This window comes from Artemia franciscana, chromosome 7, assembly GCF_032884065.1.
Source record: "Artemia franciscana chromosome 7, ASM3288406v1, whole genome shotgun sequence".
Classification (NCBI taxonomy): domain Eukaryota; kingdom Metazoa; phylum Arthropoda; class Branchiopoda; order Anostraca; family Artemiidae; genus Artemia; species Artemia franciscana.
The window spans coordinates 931228-946995 of record NC_088869.1 but is presented as its reverse complement, the minus strand read 5'-3'; the positions used below and the strand labels follow the sequence as shown (position 1 = coordinate 946995).

The following is a 15768-nucleotide window of genomic DNA, read 5'->3' as shown; positions in this document are numbered from 1 at the left end:
CACTCAAAACGACGTTAGACCTTATGTAACATCATCTTGTATACGAAGATGCAGTTTATGTAAAAAAAAAAAAAAAAAAAAAAAAAACTTGTATTTTATCTAAATATTATGTTTCGATAATTACAAAAAGATAAAAAACGTCGACACCTCAGTGGTACCAGTACAAAAAAAGTACGTTTCCTTGTTATTCAAGCCAAGGGACTGTAAATTTCCTCTACAGGATTTTGATTTAAAAGGTGTAATATTTGTTACAATCCAACGCCATTTTTTAGGGGTCTCAGGCTATTTTTCGTAATACCATAGCTTTGTTTTCGAAATGCCTTTTTGCTACAAAGACTAATCAAGATAATAGTTACCATTCCTGAATCAGAAACAAACGGCAATTTTATTTTAATAGGCAGTTTTTATTAAAATACTTTTTTTTATTTTTGGCTACTATGGGCCAAGGTTCGTCCTTTGCTAGTTGCAGCTAAAGTTAAACCATGATCTGACTACATATTTAAATGTGTAAAACAAAACGTATTGTTTCGTCTCCTGAAAGCGGTACCCATCTTAATTTATTCTACGTCCTTTCGATGAATCACTTATGCAATCCTTAAAATAGATGAGGTAGGGAGGAACGACATTATTGCATATATGTGAGAATTTTTGAGGTCTCGCGTAAAAAGTATATGTATATAGCCTCACATATTTAACCTGATCTGATAATTTACGAAGAACTGCTTAAACGAATATGGTTACCAAATCCTTAGTCAGTTCAGTACCCAAAATATTAATGACTCGACGCTTACATTTTTGGTCAAATAAAATTTCAATTTTATTGGGTAACAGAAAATAAATTATTATTTTTTTCGCTTTTTAATACTTTTAAAGATAAAAGCATGCTTTTAAAAAGATCTTTTAGTGGGCTATCCGTATTTTATCTTTTTATTTAAAAACTTAGTTGAAATCTTAGTTTGAAAATGACATTATTGAAGTATCAGCTCCAGTCCCTCTTCCGGCCAGGCGATCATTCTAGATCATTGATGGTTAAATAAAGATCTAATATAAGTTAATAATTTCGTTGATTATAATTAACTAATTTACTATCACTAGAAGTAAGTGCTGGAAGCAATATTTTCAATATTTTTAATTTTTTTTGCAACTTAAGAAGCAAAATTTAAATCCAGTTTTCAAAGATTCCCAGTTTTAAAATTTTCAATTTTTCAAATAACAAATATTTTTATTGCATTTAGGGATAAAGCATGCTTTTAAAAATACTTTTTTAATATTTAATTTTTTTTTGTTAAAAATTTTTAGTTGGAAAATCTTGGTTCTAAATTGTATCATTTAAGAATCAGGTCTAACCTACCTTCGGGTCAAGCAATCATTCTAATACACCCATGGTCAATTGGAACTCTAATACAAGTTAATGCATTAAATAATCTTAATTAAATCGTATATTTTATCATTGAAAATAAACGTGCATGTAATATTTGAGCTCAAACAGCCGACGGTAACAGAATAAAACACTGATGTTAAGATTTAACCTACAGGGAAAGTTACATAAATGTGTCAAAAATAGTAATTAAGCATATTTATTTACCGTCAATACTTCCAAATTCTTTTTCATGCGCTCGAGTAAGAACTTGCTTATACAATATCTCTGCTTCTTTGTATTTTCCTTGTTTTAAATAAGCAGAAGCCAAGTTGTTTTTCGTTTTCGCAACATTCGGGTCGTCTGGACCAAGTTGGGATTCGTATATCTCAAGAGCACGTTGATAGTATCTTTCAACCTCTTCATACTTACCCTAGAAACATAAATAGTTAAGTTAGTTTAGATCAGGTTATCCCCACACCTAATGTACAAATATATAGCCCAAATTTGTTTCTAAAGTATTATATTTTCATCATGTTTTTGTATTTGTCATTTGGATTAACCTAACTTTACTTCTTGAGTGGTAGCAGTATAATACACAAGTACATATTAAAAAAATAAATGTTTTCCCCAGGAATCTTCATAATTTGAAAATTTGTTGAATTTTGCTTCAATTGGTATGTGAAAATTAAGTACTTGTCTTTTTTCCTTGAGAATTTTATTTTGCATATAACGTCTTTCAACCTCTTCATACTTACCCTAGAAACACAAAATTAAAAACACAAGTAATCACTTCATAATTACCCTAAAAACACAAATAATGGCAAGTTTAGACACAGACTTTCTGCGTTTAAAAGCACTGTAACGTTCACACAATGATGATGGGCAATCTGAAACATAGATGGTAGTAGTAATAGAGCCTTGCTTTATACAGTTGGTAAGTGTTTGTAACTTTAGAGAAAGCTTGTTTAGTGGAAATATGTATGCACCAGAGGTATAAAACCAACTAAAAAACTTGGCTATGTCAGCCTGTAGAGCCCCAGACTCAAAATCTTTTGTTAACGTGTTCGAGCTCAACGATAGGCTTTTTTCCGTCCGTAAAATTTAAAAAATTGAAAATATATCCCTGTTTGGGTCAAATTCGACTTAGTGGAGCCAAAAAAAAAAAAAAAAAAAAAAAAAAAAAAAAAAAAAAAAAAAAAAAAAAAAAAAAAAAAAAAAAAAATAATTAGACTGTTAAAAATTAATGGATAAAGAATTTGATTAGCATGAGGAAGCGGGTCTTTTCTTGGCGCAAATTGAGTATTCCTGAAATTATAGTTTAGGTATACACCTTATTTTTTCTTACGGCTGAAGCATCGAGTTGAATCTTTCGGGGGCATTTTTTTTTTGTTTGGGGAGGGGGGTGGTGGTGGTTAGAAACGTGACAAAAAAAATGTTTGGAGGGGGGGGGGGTTTAAAAAAAAACTGTTCATAAATCAGTTTTTTCCTTTTGATGCCTGTCGTTCCACAGGGTTAACTGGTAATTAATGCTTAAGTGGTAAACTGGTAAAATAACAGATTAGAAAGCTTAGACTGGCGCCAAGTCCATTCAAAAAGAGATGAAAAAAGAAGATGCTCGGAAGCGGAGATTCTGACTGAAGACGACGCCCGCCTGAGTGACAACACTACACTAATTTCGAGGTGTATGCGACAAGCGAACGCTTTTTGCGTTGTGGTAATGATTAATAAATGTTTTATCGAAACTCTTTAAATTAAAAAAAAAAACTTTGAATACCCATCTAAAATGGATTAGCAGTCGTACATTTTTATTAGGCCACACACGGATCACTTTTTCCTATTTTAAAGACAATGTTACTGGCAGGGAGAGCAATTTCAACGCTGATCTTCCCGTGTCTAGAACTAAACATAGACGAACATGAACACTATTCTTCAGTTGGCAACGTGAAATCTCGTAATGTACTAAGAATTATATAAGGTTTTGAAAAAAGAAATACTAATAGTGTTTATATCAATTAATGACAACTAGTATTGTTTAATAAAATTTTGAAATTTGGTCTATTTAGTAATCTGTGGTGGCGTACACTGAATTCTGTCAAGCTTATCAAACAATTTATCAATTAATAATAATAAAGTACTAATCTAACAATGTTGAGTAATTATTACTAATTTCTTGTTTATTAATCAATGAAATGGTGTAAATCAACTTTTAAGACATTGATTTTATGCTGAAAACTCCAATTGGTCATAATATTTCAATTGTGGCTACTATTTCTGAAATTAGTTTTATGAATATACTTCATTTCATATAAGGTCATTTTTTTCAAAACTGTCGGAAAGGACTTTTAAAAGTAAAAAAAAAAGAATAGTTCTAGGCAAGTTTAAATGACTTCAACTCTTTAGCCAGAGGAGAGGACTTTTCAGAGAGGCAAAACCATATTTTCAAAAGATAAATACAAACATAGCATCAACGCAATCACATACCAACGAACCGATCACAACCAACATTATTTACTTACAACCAATTTTGGTCAGACACCAGAAACTGGAACCAGAAACAAAACCATATTTTCAAAAGATAAATACAAACAAAGCATCAACGCAATCACATACCAACGAACCGATCACAACCAACATTATTTACTTACAACCAATTTTGGTCAGACACCAGAAACTGGAACCAGAAACAAAACCATATTTTCAAAAGATAAATGCAAACATAGCATCAACGCAATCACATACCAACGAACCGATCACAACCAACATCATTTACTTAAAACCAATTTTGGTCAGACACAAGAAACTGGAACCAGAAACAAAACCATATTTTCAAAAGATAAATACAAACATAGCATCAACGCAATCACATACCAACGAACCGATCACAACCAACATTATTTACTTACAACCAATTTTGGTCAGACACCAGAAACAAAACCATATTTTCAAAAGATAAATACAAACATAGCATCAACGCAATCACATACCAACGAACCGATCACAACCAACATTATTTACTTACAACCAATTTTGGTCAGGCACCAGAAACTGGATAACGAGCTTTTTTATTTAACCTTTATATGGTAATGGAAAACTCCAGCCCCCCGTGGAAAAAGTGTGGTAGCACAGTAGCAATGCTACTTGGAAGGTTTCATGGCCTACTGACATTTGTTGGTATATTTTAAAATTTGTCGGCAGATTTGGCAGCTTTTAGAGTTCTGTCAAATCCTGCTACTGGCAACCTTGGAACTACCTGACTCCAGTTTTAAGAACGGATAAACTTTAAACTGAAGGCTATTATTTAGTGTTTTTAGAAAGGATGGAAAATTAAACTAATTAAGGCAGCTATAATATCTCTGGAGGAAGCCAAAGATCACGTGACCATCATATTGGAAGGGAACGAACTACACAACAAATTTAGAAAAATGTTATAAAATAGCACAAGCAAAAGTTTTAGTCTGAGAAGAGTCAAAAGGAAATTACACGTGTACACTGTTCAGGCAATATGAAAGAGGAGGGTGACAGGAAGACTTCTGAAAGGACAATTAGGGGATAGAAACCCACACCTTAAGATGTGAACAATCATACAGAAAGTATATGATTGTTAGCTAACTTACTGCAATAAAAAGAAAAATAGACTTAACTACAGTTGGACTCTTCCCTAGGACAATGCTGCTTACATTTCTGCAAGGGGAGTAAGAAATGAAAAGAGAAATGAGAAGAGGTGGAAGGGGCTCATTTCAGAAAAAAAGTGCACTCTCAGTCCCAACTGAATTTTAACATGCTTCACCCTGGATTTTCCCACAGAAAGGTTCTTGATACCAAATCCCCTCATAGCGAGATATACTATTAGTATTCAACCACAATGTGCTGTAATATGCAGCATATACACCACTTATCAAAGCACAAAGCCACCAGATGCTAATCCAACAGCACCATGTTCCATTTCCCTTGGGGTTACCACTCTTCAAGGGAGACGTACTCACGACAGGCATAACTAACCAACAGTCTGAATTTTTCGCAATTGGGTAATTCTACCCGGATAAAGGGTTTATTCCTCCTTCCTTCCAAAGGTCTATCAGGAAACACCCCATCCTTAAAAATAAAAATTTGAGGAGCCCTAACACACAATACAATGATGGTTACCCTCTGAAGTTACATTCGTGTGCAAAAATAGTGATAAATAATCAAAGTTAAATACCTGGTTTTGGCAAAGTAGAGCTAAATTATTCAGCTGCTTCGCTACATCTGGATGGTCTTTTCCAAGTACTTTCTCACGAATTTCCAGAGCCCGTTTGCATAAAGGCTCAGCCTCTTTATATTTCCCACGTTTTCCGTATAGGACAGCTAAATTGTTTAAAGTTGCAGCTACAGCTGGATGATTTTCACCAAGAGTTTTTTCTCGAATCTGCAGAGCATCGTTCAACAGGTTAGCAGCTTCTTTGTATTTATTCTGATCTCTAGAAAATCAAAAATTTTAATCAAGGAATTTGAGCAGTATCTCGCATATCAGCAATATCTCAGGAACAGCTTGGGGTATTAAGTTAAAACGTTAAGGGGATGTTGAACTAAATAAAATACACTACATGGTTACTATTATGACGAATACTACTACTACGACTGGTAGGACTACTTCTACTACGACTACCACTACTACAAATACTACAACTGCGACTACTACTACTAAGAATACTACTACTGTTGACGATCAACCGCTTTAGTCTGATCACTCTTACTATTAAAAATAACTACAAATTACATTTTGCTATACAAATCCTTGTATATAGGTGAATGACCTTTATCTTTTTCATCTAAAAAACTTTTCTATGTATATATTCGTAGCACTTTGAAAAGTGCTCAACAGCCATGACTTAATGCCCACTTAATTGGACTATCTGTGTTGGCTTTTTCTACAATTGGCCACGACTTGACTTGCCCACAACTATTCCATTTTTAATTCAATTCAATTTTTAATTTTCTTACATACAACCACTGCTGGCCACACCAACCGTAATGCTTATTGACAAATTTTCGTTTAACTTTTTCTATTTTTTGTCAATAAATATTCTCTCTGTAAGGCACTAATATGCGAAGATTAGAGGTAGTAAACTTGAGTGATGTACTCACGATCTTGTTGCAAAATCAAGAAAACTAATCGTGCACATATTTTTATAAAAACAAATTTCAACATATTCGAAGTCATAAGTTTTAAATTAGCTTGAAAATGAGTTTTCAAAATTTTTTCCCAAAACCCTACTTCAAATTAAACATAGTTCGAAAAGCGATTGATCTTTACTAGTTCATCACCACTATGTTCAAAAGTCAAGACACAGCACACCTCATCTGACAGCAAGATGCATTATAGTTAAATGGAATTAAATATAATAATATGAAAATATTTTTGAGTGGAGGGGAGATCTAGTCCTTAATATTCGTCTATCTTGATCAGGGAGACAATAATACTACTACAACTAATACTACTAACAGCTCACTGCGGCACTAAGTCACCTAAGACCAACGCAGCTAAGCAAGTTCGTCCTCCATCCCTGTCTATTCAAAGCCTCCCTCTTTACACCCAACATCGAAGTTACCATTTCCCTTAAAACTAACCTTACATCCCATCCCACCCCTACAATGGGATGGCCTGATTTTTTTGTTTGGTCCCAGAAGGTTGACCACCAAGGACGATCTTTGGCAATCTGTCATCCTTCATCTGCGGAACGGGTCCTAACCATCTCAAACTTTCTCTCATTATAGCTCTAGACAGAAGGATTGAACCACCTTTTTCGTGGTTCTGCACGCATTAAATTTAATTCAACATTTCACCCAATTTTCGTAGTCCGACGGAGGTAAATTATGAAAAAGCATTGATTTTAAATCTCTGCACATGAAAAGATCATTCAGACCTTTCCCATAGCTCTTCCCCACCACCAGTTCTTTAACAGAAAGGTAGAAATGTTGTAGCTTCCTGTAGCCAGATTGAGCTGAAATTAGCCTAAGGTATTTATTTCCAATGACAATATAAAAAAAGCTTCCCAGCCTCCCCCCCCCCCCTTTCCAACATTGACTCTTTATGAGAAAGGTAGAAAATGTTGAAAAAAGAGAGGAGATAACGCTTGAAAAATATTTGGAACTTTTACAAAGAGATGGCGCACATGGTGTATGCATAATCTCTTTTATCCTTTTCAAACGAACTCGTTTCCTCTTCGATGGAATTAATAGATTTACCAACTCGACAACTTATTTAGCAATTATCTTAACAAGCTGAAAAGATAAAGAAAGGATAAAAGAGTAAAGAAAGGATAAAAGGGTAAAGAAAATACGTAAAGCAATTAAAAAATAAACTTGCCTATAAACCAGAGCTAAAATATTCAGCATGGTCGCCACATCTGGGTGATCGTGTCCAGACGTTTTTTCCAGATCTTCAAGTGCTTGTTTACAGAGTGGAACAGCCACTTCGTAACGGCCTTGTGAGGCATATTGAATGACTAGATTGTGAAGTGTTCTCAGACGAGCAGGAATTTCATAGCCTGCGTTTGCTTGTTGTACCATAGCAAATTGAGCCTGCACTTGTGACATTCCTCAAAGAAGAGAATGTGTTAAGAAATAGAAAATGCAATAATCAGCTGATGATTGTCCAAAAGAGTACATCAAACCTCTAGGACCCCATACGTGTATAAAGCTAAGGGTATAACCCAGAAAAGACACATTATGTAACAATTATCAAACGTTACAGTGCTCACTTTGGTTTTTCCTTGGAATTAGGTCGGTTAAAAGGAACTATTTATTCCGTTGATTTCCAGCCAACAGAAGTGGCAAATCTAGAAATCTGTAACATGTCTGTATTTCGATAATAAAATCAACTAAAGTATCCCCTCTGTACATTTAAAGACAACGTTTCTACTTGGACACCCTTGAATAAAACTAAAGAAATCCAGGATAGCTGTAGATGGTATAATAATAAGCAAATCTACAAATGTATGCCATCTATGTATTTGAAGAGAGCTTTTCCATCTGTAAAACTTTGAACATAACCGGAATCTGCAAATATCTGATATCTGTACATTTTAAAACATTTGATCTACCTGGACACCCTTGAATATAACCAAAGAAATCCAATGATAACTGTAGATGGTCTATAAATAATGTACTCATCACATACTCTTTTAAACTAAGATAATCTTTTAATTAGATATTCAGCAGATAAATACTGCACACTACTAGCAATGGATGCAAGTAGACCGCTGCAGCAGTTGTGACCAATAGGTTATAATTACATAGCAATATATATATCACGGATAATAAACCGTGTATTCTCCCATACTACACTTACAGATGCATTTTAATTATGATAATTATAATCATATACATATAATCATAATAATTTAAACCCTCTTACCCTCCCTGGATACAGTCTTGTATATATTTCAGGTTTTCAAATGATATTATTACAAAATTTATAGAAAGAGTGAAAGGCATAGCTCATGCACCCCCTCCCTCTCCCTAAGAAAAAAAAACATAGTTGAAGAGAAAGCAAAGCCGTCATTTCCCTCCCTAAAAATGGGTTGCCTCTACCTAAATATTTTTCAACGAATATTACTGAGAGGAGAGTCTTTGGCAACCTCATCGACAAGAATTTAACTAATTATATTTCTACGGGTTATCATTTTATCAGTATTTATCGTTTTGTAATGTTGACGTGTAAATTTGGATACTTCTGAAATAAGTTTACCATGTACAAAGCAATTGCCAAACCCTATTCGCATCGTTTCTGTTTTCACCTTATTAAGACTGTGTTTTCCCTAAAATTCTCTTCCTTGTATGGTCCTTATTTTTAGCTCAACAGTAAATTTGGGTGCTAGCACTTGCATTAATATTCATTTTTTTTTTTTTTTTTTTTTTTTTTTTTTTTTTTTTTTTTTTTTTTTTTTTTTTTTTTTTTTTTTTTTTTTTTTTTTTTTTTTTTTATTCCATGAATGAATATGCTCTCTTTGTTCCTCACCGAGAAAGACCGGAAAAGTTTCTTATACATGGTGGGCCAAAGGTCGCTGACCCTTTTTATTTTTCAATATCTTTTTTATTTCTTAAATTCTTATTTTTTCAGATCCGTGATATCCCTGGTATAAGTACGTGATAGAAAATCATTTTCCATCGCCTTGACTTTATGATACTAAAATGTTATGCATATAACTGTTAGAATAAAAAAAGCTATTTAAAATTGAACTGGGTCAGTGACTTTTGGCCCACCCTGTATATCGTCGTAGGTGATGCCAATTCATCGTAGCTTATACTAACTACAAAGTATTTGTTTTATGTATGTTCACTGCATTCACCTTTATAACTAAAACCCCTCTATATCTCCCCCTTTCCTAAAATCAAACTGTTTTTTTCACTATAAAATAACCAAAATAATCTTTTATTTGTCTAAGAAAGACGACACACAATCGATTGATACAAACCCTGTAAAACCCTGTCCGCATACTGTATTGGTCAGTTTTACTTTGCTTTTGGATATTACAACTGTAACTGTTAAGATGTCGCAGCACCAAACCCCTTGAAACTAACACAGCAGTACAAATTCACCTCCGCCCAACTTTTGTCACTCGTTGTGCGTTATTCACCAGCTTTTTACCCCCTTCTGTAAAGTTCATACTTCCTTAATTGTTTTTCTGATCAATTTTTCCGCCCATTTTAGACTTCCCTTCGGGTCAATTGCCAAAAAAATATTTATAGTAGCCGGTCGTTCCAAAAACGCAGCTTAACCATTGATACATTTTTCTTTTTCATTACATCCCTAGAAAAGGAGATGGGGCTCGTTTTTATCAAAACATACTCTATAATACTTGGTCACTCCAACGACTACCGAAATCGGTACTAATGTATTATAGTGACCCCACTCAACAGGTTTGATCTGATCTGTTTGTGTAAAACCGGTTTTTCTGTCTGCCTTCGGAGACAATTAGCTTAGGCACAGTGATATGAACTGCTATATAGGTATACTTTAATTAAATATTTAATATATATAGTTGGTATTTTGGTTAGGTATTTCAAATAACGCGTTCTGGGTGGCCTGCTTTCCACAATTCTTTGTCGTAGTTTCCATAATTTTGTTATTAAGGTACTATATTTTCATCATATTTAGGTATATATTATTAGGGTTAACCTAACTTCACTTCTTGAGTGGGGTCGCTACAATACATAAGTACCCTTAAATCTATCAATTGGAAATTCCTCTGGAAAAAATCTAGCCTATCGTCCTCAATGTTTCAAAGCTCCCACATTTCAGAATCATAATTTGACAACTCCAACTTCTAACATAATTATCTTTATACAAGGGCTTGTAATAATTACAAAACATTAGCTTCATGTATGTTCACTGCATTCATCTTCATAGCTAAAACCCTTCTAAAATCTCCCATTTCCTAAAAATCAAACGGTTTTTTTCTAACTATAAAGTAATCAAAAGTGCCTTTTAGTTTAATTTTTTTTTAGTCATGTTAAGCAACCTACCTCCAATCAAGTTAACGCCTCAAAAATACCAAATTCACTTAAACAGCCTTTCTTATATAAACATTTAACTAAAACTCTGATAGTCCCTAGATACCTGACCATAATCAAACATCAAGCCTTTCACCTCTTATTGTCTGGTACGCATTCTTGGCAGAAAGATATACCAAAATGATCTTTTTCGGATCCCAACTACTTTCTTAATTTTACCAACAAAGGTCCAACATTTCTTTTGTCAGATTCCACGCATGTGCACATTTACTACAAATGTTCACATTTCAGTGGAGAACAGTTTCATTCCCCTACTTTTTATAACATATTTTTGCAATAAATGTGTTTTAATAAATTTTTGACATATCTATATTTATAAGTATTAGAGGATTTTTAAATTATTTCAAACATTTATAGTGTTTCCTTCTCCACAGCCGGAAATGTGCACTGATGCTGCATTTGTGACAATTAATACCTTTTTTTTATTACCTCTTTCTTTACCTCTTTACATTTTTACCTCTTTCTGGCTCTCAGTCTTCAGTTTAAGCCACGTAATATTTCTTTGTTATCGAGTGACTTGATGCATTATTAATATCAAGACTATCATAAATAAAAACAACAAGTAGAAATAACAGGGAACTCTTTTTTTTTAAGATAGTGGAATCTTTATCCTAAATGAATATTTAGACCCTATATCCAAGGGCCGTGAAAAAATATAAAAGAAACACACATTAAAACACGACCATTAAAACTAAAATCCTTTCAAAACAGTCTTAGCATCCTTACTTGAGGGAAGTTCAATCAGGACTGGTACATCAAGTGAGGTGAAAGCTTGAAGGAATTGTAAGCTTGTTTTTAACTGTTTTTATTTTCTTCGAATTAATTGCCTTTTTTCACCTCATTCGATGTACATGTCCTGATTGAACTTCCCTGAAGTAAGGATGCTAGGACTGTTTTAAAAAGATTTTGGTCTTAATGGTCGTGTTTTAATGTAACTTTTTTTAAAATGTTTTTTCATTAATTTTGCTTGGATATAAAGTCGAAATATTCATTTAGGATAAGGGTTCCATTGTCTTAAGACAAGAATTTTGGGCTGTTTCTACCTGTTGTTTGTATTTATGATGGAAAGGCAGTGTGGTTTTCGTCGCTATTCGATACTATCCTTTATTGCATTCTTTCAAGCTCTTGCAAGAGGTAATAATAATTTTCGAAAAATGCTCCTCGTACTTTTCGTACGTTACAACAGTCTTTGAAATTTTTTTTTTTTAAATCTAGGGAGGAAGAGACAATTCTTTTTTTTCAATGAAAATCCTATGGCAATTCTATAGCTTGGGCATTATTTTCAGAAGTTTGGGCTATAGCTTTTTAACTATAATCAACGAGTTTACCAAGAAAAATCTATGACATATGACAAGTCAAGATTTTTCAGGCCATGTTGCGAACATACGACGAGATTTTGAATAGAGGGCAGAAAAGGAAATCCGCTTACCCATTTTTCTATTTTCGTCAAACTTATCTTCATCTGGAAATAGATCAACAGTGGGATCGTCATTTTTCTCCTTATTAGATACATCATTTTGGGATTCTTCATTCTAAAATTGGTAAAATGATAAAACGGTATGATGGTAAAAAAAATTGTAAACATTCTAAAAACGTAATGATGATAGATGGTAATAAGCTTACTGAGCTAGGGGTGTCACGTGATTGAATCTTCCAAACGATAATTTCGACAGGACCTGTGCCTGTCATCATCAGGTTCAGAATCTTTTTTCTTTTTTTTAATTTTGATTTGCATGGTTTGCTGACTTATCTTCCTATTCTTCCAAACTTTTTTTTTAATTGTGAAAAAACACCCTATATGGAAAGGCAACTTTTGTTGATTAGTATGCCGTGCCTTGTCCGTCTAGTAGAAGATATATGCTCATAACCCGTTGACTTAATGTAACGTGTTCAGTGTGTTAAGTTGACTTAATGAACTAATTTGAAATTTTGTTATCTTTACGTGACATATAAAGCGAATTCGGCTCTTAGAGCTTGTGATAGGCTTTTGAAAAAAAAAAAATCTTATCTCATATAGAATTATCATTCTATATGTAGAATTATAGAATTCATATAGAATTCTACAATACAATTTTTTATATAGAATTTAGAATTATAGAATTCTATTATAGAATTTAGAATTCTATATAGAATTCATATAAGATTATCTTATCTCATATAGAAGTTACAGGAAAAGTCTGATGAAAACATAGGACGAGAAACAACCTTCGAAAACCGGTAGGGTTTATGTCATATTTATGAAGTGAATAGCTATTAACTTGAACTGTCTATTATAAAAAACAAGAATTAGTTTTAGTTTCACCAACTGACAACTTTCTTTGAAGTACAAAGATGCAGCAAATAAGTCTCGTTAAGTCTTCAGATAAGTCTTCGAACCAATACTAGAATACTTGAAGCTACAATGATAAGAGTGATCAAGCATGGTTCTGAAACGGAGGCACTTCTAATGACGAAGGAGGATTTGCTAGATGTTTTAGATAAAGTTGTCTTTTGTCATACCAGCAGAATTGACAACTATGGACGGAGCCATCCCATCGCTTAGGTTACGTTTACTATACGTAATCGCTTTAAGTTGCGCTTTACTAAAGTGATTAGGTTACGTTGAGTTAGATTCGTGAAAAAACTTCCGTTTTTTCACAGTTTGCCAGTGACAGTGAGGTTGAGTCTATACTGTGGATACAAAATAAATGCATTCAAAATTTAGCCTTAGTATCCATTGGTAAACAGTAATTTAAAGTCAAAATCTAGCATAGTTGCATCCAAACTAGCCTTAGGGCAGCTTTTTTCAAAGAAGGGTATCAGCAAAAGGGTAATATAAATAAAAGATATAGGTAATATAATAATAGGTAATGTAGCAATGTCAACAGAAGGGTAATATAAAAATATGTAATTATTACCAGAGATAAAAAAAAACGGCCCAAAAATACATTGAAAATATGAAAAAATAGGTTTTATAATGTAGTTTGCGGACATCCCTGTATATAACGAAGGTTTAAAGGGTCAATGCACTTCTCTAAATTTATCACAAATAATATTATTTTACTAATCAATGAATAAACAGAGATTAGGATATATAAGTGTGTAAAACTATGTGGAGCTTAACCACCCAATACTTTTACTAAAATCAAGTGACAAATTATGTGTTAGGTTTTGAAAAAGTGCTTTTTGATAAGAAACCAATGTCAAAGTGCTTTTCTGTGACTTTTTTATCTTATTATAAATCTTATCCATGCACTTTTACGGTTAATAACCTCAGGATCACGACATAAATTAGAGACATTTTCCATTTGTATATCTTTCTTGGAAAATAACAATTGTGCAATCTGCGAAGCAATGTTAATCTTAATTATATATTAAATTTTAATAATATAATCTTAATTATATAATTATATATTTCAACTTAACAATGTTAAATTGAAATAGAACGTATATTGGACAGGTATATACCATATTTGTCCATATAATGTTTTATATCCTATATTACCCAATTATGTGTTATGTGGTAACGTATCATTTACCAGCACGTAAAAGCATGATTTTGACTTCAAATTAGTGTTTACCAATGGATACTAAGTCTTGGTTAAAAACACTAAGTCGTTTAGACAGGGAATTAAGTGAAGATGAAGAGTTGATGTTGGGTAATGAGATGATTGATCAAGTGATCAGTAAGTCATTAAGTCAGTTTGACTTGACTTGATTTATTGACAAAATAAAAAATACTAGATATATAATTAGAATATACAATACTACCATATAATTAGAATATTGAAAGCTACAGTCCAATATATTTCTGAAACGTGGGCACTCCAGAAGGTGGAGGAGGATTTATAAGATGTTTAAAGAAGTTATCTACAGATTGTTTTGGGTACCCGTCTGACTGAACGTACTTCAAACAAAGCTGTAAGAAAATATGGTTCTATCCGCTTTCTTGGGCTAGAATGAGAGAAAGGTTGAGATGGCTGAGACATGTTCTAAGGTGAAAGATGACATTATTTTCAAAGGTGGATTTTCAAAGGTGGCCCTTTTCAGCCAACCATCAAGAGCCAATCGAAAAGTAGGTCGTACCCAGATCAGAAGCGAGGAGACCGTAAGGAATGATTTAAGCAAAACTGGAACTTCATGGGAGGGTCTAAACAGGGAGGCTTTCAATGATTGGAACTGAGGACGAGCGTGCGTAGCTCTGTCGGTCTCAGGCGGCTTGGTGCTGCAGTGAGATGTTAGTAGTGGCAGTAACAGTTTTTGTGAATTTACAATTTCTACACGATTAGTATCTATTTTCTTATTTACGCAAAGTAGATGTCGTCAGTGAGCCACTAGCCGACATCAAAGACTGCTGGAAACTATTTCTCAAGTCCCGATCGTACTAGCGTCGTAGGGCATGTTTTGGTCGACCTCTTTTGCACCTTCCCTCAGGCGCTACTCATAAACTGTTTTTGATATCGATCCTCTGGATCGACTGGCGGTTGACCAGTTCACCGGTGAATTTCAAGGTTGGTGACCTTTTCCTGTCACGACATGTTCTGTACACTTCCAAGGCACAAGTCAAAGGCTAGAATGCGTTTCTCCAGTTGGGCACTTAATCTCCAGCATTCCGTAATATATAGCGAACAGAGTATTTACTACTGCGACAGACTGTTTTTTTTTTGTTAAAACAAATGGCTCTTGTCGATAGTGGCTGAGCATCTTAGTCTGAAAATCCAATGGAAATCAACTTTTTTGGCTAAAGCATCAAAAACAATTTGCCAAAACATCACAAAAGAAGGAAAATTCACAAATTCACCAAAGGAATGTGAAATCAAATGGAAATCGTGTTGATGAGGGAAATCTGGGCATACAAGTAGCTTCTTCAGCTT

The 15768-nt window shown here is 33.6% G+C and overlaps 1 protein-coding gene across 18 annotated transcripts in view; it reads right to left on the bottom strand.

Moving 5' to 3' along the window:
- Positions 1-15768, bottom strand: part of LOC136028702 (kinesin light chain-like) — a 96878-nt gene that overhangs the window by 39962 nt on the left and 41148 nt on the right. For 15 of the 18 annotated variants that reach the window (XR_010617859.1, XM_065706540.1, XM_065706551.1 and 12 more), the window contains exons 4-7: positions 12345-12447; positions 7707-7938; positions 5559-5817; positions 1586-1790 (exon numbers count right to left, since the gene is read on the bottom strand). Coding sequence is in view for 17 of the 18 variants with exons in the window: in XM_065706540.1 (XP_065562612.1) it covers positions 1586-1790; positions 5559-5817; positions 7707-7938; positions 12345-12447 (799 nt within the window). In the remaining variant the exon portion in view is untranslated. The remainder of the gene's footprint in view (positions 1-1585; positions 1791-5558; positions 5818-7706; positions 7939-12344; positions 12448-15768) is intronic. The other 3 variants (XM_065706553.1, XM_065706538.1, XM_065706554.1) reach the window with 1 other exon arrangement.